Source organism: Apis dorsata, unplaced genomic scaffold (genome assembly GCF_000469605.1).
Source record: "Apis dorsata unplaced genomic scaffold, Apis dorsata 1.3 scaffold_1109, whole genome shotgun sequence".
Taxonomy (NCBI): Eukaryota; Metazoa; Arthropoda; class Insecta; order Hymenoptera; family Apidae; genus Apis; species Apis dorsata.
In genome coordinates this window covers 45,339-53,566 of record NW_006264207.1, presented here as the reverse complement: position 1 = coordinate 53,566, position 8,228 = coordinate 45,339, and the positions used below count along the sequence as shown (strand labels likewise).

At 16.8% G+C, this 8,228-nt stretch overlaps 1 protein-coding gene across 1 annotated transcript in view; it reads right to left on the bottom strand.

Moving 5' to 3' along the window:
* Positions 1-8,228, bottom strand: part of LOC102676987 — an 18,006-nt gene that overhangs the window by 2,976 nt on the left and 6,802 nt on the right. The window contains exons 2-3 of the mRNA XM_006624725.2: positions 5,325-5,445; positions 3,127-3,305 (exon numbers count right to left, since the gene is read on the bottom strand). Of these exons, the coding sequence (XP_006624788.2) occupies positions 3,127-3,305; positions 5,325-5,445 (300 nt within the window). The remainder of the gene's footprint in view (positions 1-3,126; positions 3,306-5,324; positions 5,446-8,228) is intronic.

Sequence of the window (8,228 nt, the reverse complement as noted above, 5' to 3'; positions counted from 1 at the left end):
GTTAAATTTTTTCTTGTTTGAATTAATTCTTAGCGGTTAAAATAATCAATTATTTAAATCAATCAATTAATTAATCAATTATATATTGATTTGTAACTCGCAAAATATAAATAATAGAAAAAATTGTTTTACTTATTATAAAATTAATTTCTTTAAATTAAAAATTTTATATTAAATGATAAAAATTTTATTTATTACTTAAATAAAGCAAATTTGGTCAAAAATAATTGATGACTATATATTTTATATATAATTTTTATATATAATTTTATATATAATTTTATATATTTTTAAAATTTCATAATTTTTTAAATTTTCTGAACAAAGAATTTTTTTTAATAATTTTCAAATTTTTCAAACTATAATAATACTGACATATTTTTTATACATTAGAAATTTTATTTTTATATCGATTAAAATTATCTGTTATTTTAAAAAAAAATTCTACTTGGAGCCAAAAATGAAAGATTCTTGAAGTAAAATTATTACTCAATTTAAATACCATTTTTTACATATTTTAATTATTTTATTTTGTTTCCTATAAATTAAAATATTTTCTTTTTGTCATTCCTAACTTCGGTTCGTTGTTGATACGATATTGCATTACGAAAAATCAAATGATTTAGCTAAATTCTAAGAGAGAAATTATTTATTGCATTATAATATTAATTATGAATATTATTTTTAAAATGTTTTATTGAAAAACAACTTTTTCCATTACTAAAAACTTTTATCATATATTTTTGAATAATATGCAAAATAAAAAGAAACGAAAAAAAGAAAAGATAATAACTAAAAATAATAAATCAAAAAGATAATAGAAGTGGCCACGCATACATTAAAAATTATTATTTTATGAAAATTAATCTTTCTCGTTTCTAAATATATATATTTTATTTATATTCTATTTTTTACAAAACAGAAAATTATTACATTCAGAAATATTATCGTTGAATTTATATAAACTAGAATTATATTTTTATAATTTAAAATTATTTTTATAATTTTTTATAATTTTTTTAAATAAAATATTTATAAAAAATATCTAAAATATGTTTAAATATTTATTTACTATGTTTGAGAATTGTGCATTTTTTTTTTTTTTACATATCATGTATAAATATTAGTTATTTTATTAGAAAAAATAATATAATTAATATATAAATATTTCATCATTTAGGAATATTAAACAAATCAAATCAAATTATATATAGTTTATTATTATTTCGATGAAAATGAAAAATAAAAAATATTAGGATTCTATATTGAATAAAAAGAAAAATAAAATAATATTAAAATATTATATCATTGTTTGAAATAACAAAGATAATTTTTATTTTGTTCTATTGTATTATATTGTATTATATTGTATTATTCGGATTGTATTATTTTCATAATGAATTTGCGTGTAATATTTATTGAAAATTTAGAATAAAGATAAAATTAAAAATTTGGTAAAAGATGGTAAAATAAATTTAAAAATGATTTACTGATGTGTTTGTGTTTAACAATTCTATCGGTTAAAATGTTATATTTCGGAATAATATTTCGGAATAAATGTCAAAGTGTAATAATGTACAAAAAAATATATTGTCGCGTATATAATATTCAAAATTCAATTTCTTATATCGAAAGAAAATTCACATATATAAGTATATATTATATATATATTATAAGCTATATTAAATATTTTCGATACATAAAATTATTGATATAAAAAATATTAAAACCCAATTTATGAATTTTTATTGCAATGAATTTGTAATAAAATAGCGAAAGATTAGTTTAATATTTAGTAAAATCTTTATATTATCATTTTTGTTTATTTATGTCTATGCATAAATTTATTGTTTAGTACTTCCACAGAAATAAATTAATCGTTAGTTAAGTCAACCGAAGATTAATTGACGGATAATATTTAATTGAACGTGATGAAACAAAAATGTAATTGATAACCTAATATCTTTGAATGGAAGATAATTATGAAGAAATCAGACTTGATATACGTTATAAAGTGATTTAAAAATATTTTAATATATTAATATTATTTTAATATTATATATCATACCGCATTAATATCTTATTAATAAGCGAGAAAAAAAGAAAATTATAAATTATGTACAAAATATCGCAAAAGTGTGATTATTTGTATATTTGTGATTTTGATGTATTTCGTAATTGATCAATATTTTTTGTTAATAATTCATTAACAAAATTATAATTAAAATTTTTGCAAAAAAAAATGTTGCTTAAAATTATCTTAGAAATCTTCAGTTAACAAATGATTTCATATTCTGTATATAGAATATTGTTCCGAAATAAATTATTATTACAGTCAATTGATTCGAAATAAATTTATTGTTATTTTTACTTTTTTTGTTTATAGTCAACCATAAAATGAAAAAATTGAAAACGAGTTAAATATTGTAAAAACGAGGAGCTATAAATATTTATATCCGTTCAAAATCGTTTAATGACAGAGTAAGATGTTATTCTATTTTTTTTTCTAAAGAAATATTATTGTTGCTTCAATGTGCATATTTTTTGAACAATATTTGAAATAGTATATATTTTGAACAGTATTTTTTAATAATTATTTTTTTAATTTAGTTTTATATTCAAGAATAAACAAATCTTTTAAGGTTGTATAAATTTTTAGAAAAAAATATTACACTTCGTTTTATCATTTGTGGATTATTGTCACAAATTTTATATTCTTTTCACGCATAGATTGAAAAAATTTGAAAACGAAATTTAAATGAAAACAATTTAAAACAAGTGATTTTATTAAATTATAAAAGCAAATAACTTCGTTGGATAAATAGATATTTATATCGTAAAATACGAGCAAAATAAACTAATTTGAGAGGAACATGATTATTTTTGATGGATCGGAAATGATAATGTTGTGAATTCGCGTAAATACAAATTATATTTTTTCTTTACTTTTTAATTAAATAATTATTTCATTTTTCTTTATTTTTTTTATAACTGCGAACTATAAAGAGATAGAAAATAAATCACTTTTAAGTACTTATTTTTTAATAAGTGCGACAGAGGAAGAAAGAAATATATAAAGAAATAGAAAGATGAAAATAAGATAAATTAAAATACATTTATACTAACCGGGATAGTAGACAACTTTGTGAGAAATATTATAGTTAACCTTCGGTATACCAAGCAAGCATTTGACAATTGCTGCTTCAGGTAAATTTTCATCAAGTAAGATTGTTCGTGATAAGATATCGTATAGTCCATCGGCCCGTAGTGTAATAGTAGGTTTTGTTTGTTTTTCTGGGACATCCCTGCAATGGAAGCATTTGCAAAATTATTATGGCTATATTTAAATCGAAATATCATGCAATATGTTGGCTAAATGAACAGGCATTACCATATTATAAGCGGTTTACACACGTTGAAATATATTGCAACGCATGTATCGATTCAATGAATCAACTCGGTGAATTTAAGTCAATATTTTACACAATGCTGGAACACGATGCATTATTGTACCAATTTCAATTATGTAAACCATTTAAACTCGTCGTTTGACGATGAGTTGATGTAGACCTATGTCCATGGCAATATTGCGACATGCGATTTCAGCATTTGTAAACTTGCTTTAATATTATTTTGAAAATATTTTGTTTTTGTTTGCTCTTATAAACTTTAATGTTTGTTTGGATATAATTTTTTTGGTTTAGAATAATTTTACTTTGAATCGAAGAATTTGAGATTATTTATAATAATATTGTGGATATAGTCCTTCTATATGAGTCCTTCTATTATAAAAAGAATTATAATTCGATATTTTTGTTTGTTGAAATTTTGGTTTTATTTCAAATGATAAAAATTTAGAAATAAAATATAAATAATTTTAAAATTTAAAAAGCAAAAGAATTTAAAATTTGGGCAAATCATAAATTTCGAGCTTTTTTAAAATTTTAAATTATATTTTTTATAAACATTTAAATTTAAATTTGAACATAAAAAATTTTAAATAATAATATAAATAAGGAAACAGATATTTACTAATTTTGATTTTTGGATATATCATAGAATATTTTTTTGTAAATATCTTGAAAAATCGACGATAACGTATAAAAGTAAAAAAATTATTTGAAATGTTTATTTTTACAATATATCCAAAAATCGAAATCGATGAGGATAAATTCAATAAAAGAAATATATAAATATGTATTTATAAATATTAAAAAAAATAACATTAAAAAATATTAACTATTACATTAAAATGTTATTTATAACAATAATTATTTGTAACAATAAAATTTGTAATTTCATAAATTGGGAAATTCAGATTAATGTTTGTTATAGATATTTTTTGAAATATACTAAAAAAATAATTTAAACGCATATTATTCTTCAAAGGAAGGAAAACAATTTTGGTATCTAAATTCGTATCTTATTGTGAACGTTGAGAATTTTAATATAGAATTTTATTTAGAATAATAAAGATATGTATTTATTTAATACATTTTTGCTCTATACTTTTAACATGGTTTTTTATATAAGTTTCAAGATTATGTTATCATAGAAATACTGTTTTAAGTGAAAATTAATATTTTATTAAAATATTATATAATATTTATATAATATTTATATAATATTATTAAAATATCAATATATAAATATGTTCGATATTAAAATAAAACAAATTCATTTTTATTATATACTTTAATTTATATTTTTATTATATACTTCTGTTACTATAAAATATTTATAGAATTTCTTATTAAATTATTATATCTGTATTATTTTTCTTAATATTCAATAAAAAAATTTTTGCGATTTCGTATTTATTATACTTAACGATTAATTTAATTGTTTGCTTAAAATTTCTATTCAATATTAAAAATTTCTCTATAATTCGTTAAAATTTATCTACTAATTTTTTATAAATAAATAGAATTTAATAAATGTATAAAATATTATATAATAAATAATGTAAATTTTAGTTTTTAAAAATAAAGTTTTTAAGAAATAAAATAAATGAGATAAAAATATATGAAAATATATCAAAAATAAGAAATAATTAAAATCTTATGATGAATAATAATATATATTGCATAATATACTATATAAAAACATTCTGTTTCGTTATAGAATAAGGATTAATTTTTATAGAGTAAAAATAAAAATATTATAATATAATTAATATAATTTTTATCAAGATTTTAGTAAATTTTTATAAGATTTAGATACGATAAAAAATATAAGAAAATAAATAATTTATAGAAAATATCGTAATTTATCGTAATTTATTGTAAAATATAAAATGTTAAAAATCTTATTGAATTACTTACTCGATAGATATATCTAGAGTGGGTTGTGGATATAGTCCTTCTGCCATACATATTATCTCTACTCCATTCTTATCGTTTATAGTTTTCTTCCTATATACAAGATCGAATTTATCTTCCGTTGCTAGAACAACCAATTATTTTATTTTAAACAAGATATCAACTTAATTTATTTAAAATTCACAATTACAAACTAATTATGAAAAATTTATCATATTCATTTTGTAGAAATAGATAAATACAAAATTAACTTATTAATTTTTATAAATTATTAATTTTTAATAATATTGTAAAATCTTTTCTTATGAAGATATTTAAAATAAAAATATGATTCGTTTTTATCTTTCAATATTCTAAATATAATATAATTTAAAATAAAAATAATTTGAACAATTTAAGAATCTTTATTACATAAAAATAATTGAAAGTAGTTTAGATTAAGTTATTTAATTATAAATTATTTAATTTTATAATTTTAATTTATGTTCTGTACGTTATAAATTTATACAAATTTTATTATATTAAAATATTTTTTATTAAAATTAAATAAATTAAATAAAAGAAAATATAAAAAATATTATTTTATAATCTTAACGTATAAGATTTTTAATAATTATTAAACATTGAAATAAAATTTTGTAATTATTTTTAAAAATATATTAAAAGTAATCTTTTATATATTGAATGAAAAACGTTATATGTAATAAGAAATTATATATATTATATATATATTATAATGTACATTATACGTAATATAATAATTGTACATTATACGTAATATAATATTTAATTTTAAATGAAATTTGTGTTTTAGATGTTAGATATTAGATAGATTTAGATAGAAATAGATAGATTTAGATATTTGAACGCTTATTTTTATTAAAATCGGTAGATTATATTATGTTATTATATTTTATATATGATATGATTGAACGGAAAATGATTTTATGTGAAAAAATAAATCGATGTAGAAAATAGAATAAAATTTTTTCATTTAAAATAAATCAATTTTAAAAAATTATCAAATAAAAATAAAATTGTCTCTTTTCGATTGGATATGAATCAACTATCGATAGATGATTATTCTATATTCTATAATAAGCAAAAAATGAGGAATGAAATTTTATCGCAATGTTCTTTTTGAAAAGATCGAGATTTAACGTATATGATCAGGTATATCATGGAAATCGCATAAAAATAAACAAAAATTTGAAAAAAAATTTTCAAATTTAATTTTTTGGAAAATTAATTTCTAAATAAACAAAATTTATTTTATATTCTTTTTTTATCTTCAAATATCAAATTACTTTTTATTGATAATTATCTATATCTAATCAGAAATTAATTTCATTTAAAAATGTTTAAAAACTTGACTATAATTTATTAAATATTTATAAAAAAACGAAAATTTTATTTTTTCAAAATATATTCATATTTGGAATATTTTTTCTTTAAAATTTTTACTTTTTGCGTATAATTTGCTGACATTTCTATCTGTGTTATCTTTTTTATTGTAGGTTTAAGAGGTTAAATTTGAATGTACATACGGTATAATTAAATTATAGTTCAATGATGATTTTTCGAATTGTTCGCCCGATTTTGGATGTATATACTGTTATTAAAAGCGCTTGTGAAATTTTATTTGTTCTGTGCATCGAATTTATTTTTTCTTGACAAATATTCTATTTTATTGTATTTATTTTTATTAAAATTTCCAAATATATTTTAAATATATTTTAAATTCCATTAAAAATAGTTTAGTATTTGTTTATTTATTAATTATTTATTATTATTAATATTGTTTATTTTTGTTATAATATATCAAATTACAAAAAATAAATTTCAATCGAGATTTATTTTACAAATTACGAATAATTTGATTTGCAAAATCAAACAACTCAGTTATACAAACAACTCAGTTGAGCTATCGAATACTTATATTGATTATATATTGATATTTATAAGTATTATCTATTTATAAATATTTATAAATATATAACAACTTATAATATAAAAACAACTTTTGTAACTTTAACTTTTTAAATATTATTTTAACATTTATATTTGAAAAACAAAGTTTAATTTTAGAATCTTATTTTATTGTTATTATCTCTATTCGTTTCAATATAAATATCATCCATATATTTTTTAATTATTATATACATTATTATCATCATATTGATGATTTATTATCGTATTATCATATTGAATATTAAATTATTATCATATTGAATAATATCATTATTTTTTATTCATTCATTATTTTTCTTTCAATATATTTTGATTATATAAGTGTTATACAAGAAATTACTATTTCAAATGATATCAATTATTAAATTTAATATAAAAGATAATTTATATGTTATTTTAATTATCGTATATATTATTGTATACGTAATTATAATATTTTGGAAGATATTTTTGTTGAAACATAGATTATATGTTTTCACTTATTTTTAAATTATCAATTTAAAATATACATATTAAACATTTTCGAAAAAAGGAAAAATAATTTTAATTGAAAAATTTTATTATTTTTAAATATTTAAATTTATGTTCATACTTTTCAAGTTATTTATTAAATTATTATATTTATTAGAATAACATGTTGTTTTAAAATTTTTGAACATTTTTTTAAATTATTGGCGTAATGAAAAAAATAATATTTATAAATAGGAATGAATGCTAATTTCAAATATTATATTCAAAATATTAGAAAATTATATTATATAATAATTATTATTTTAGTTTAAATAATTCTGAATAATGAATAATTATCATCGATAAACATTTAATCTTTAATCACCTTAAATTGAAAAAAAATTTTCATTCACTTTTTATTACTTCATATTATATTATATTTTTAAAAAAATATTTTTAAAAAATCTCTCATTTAATATATTTTTA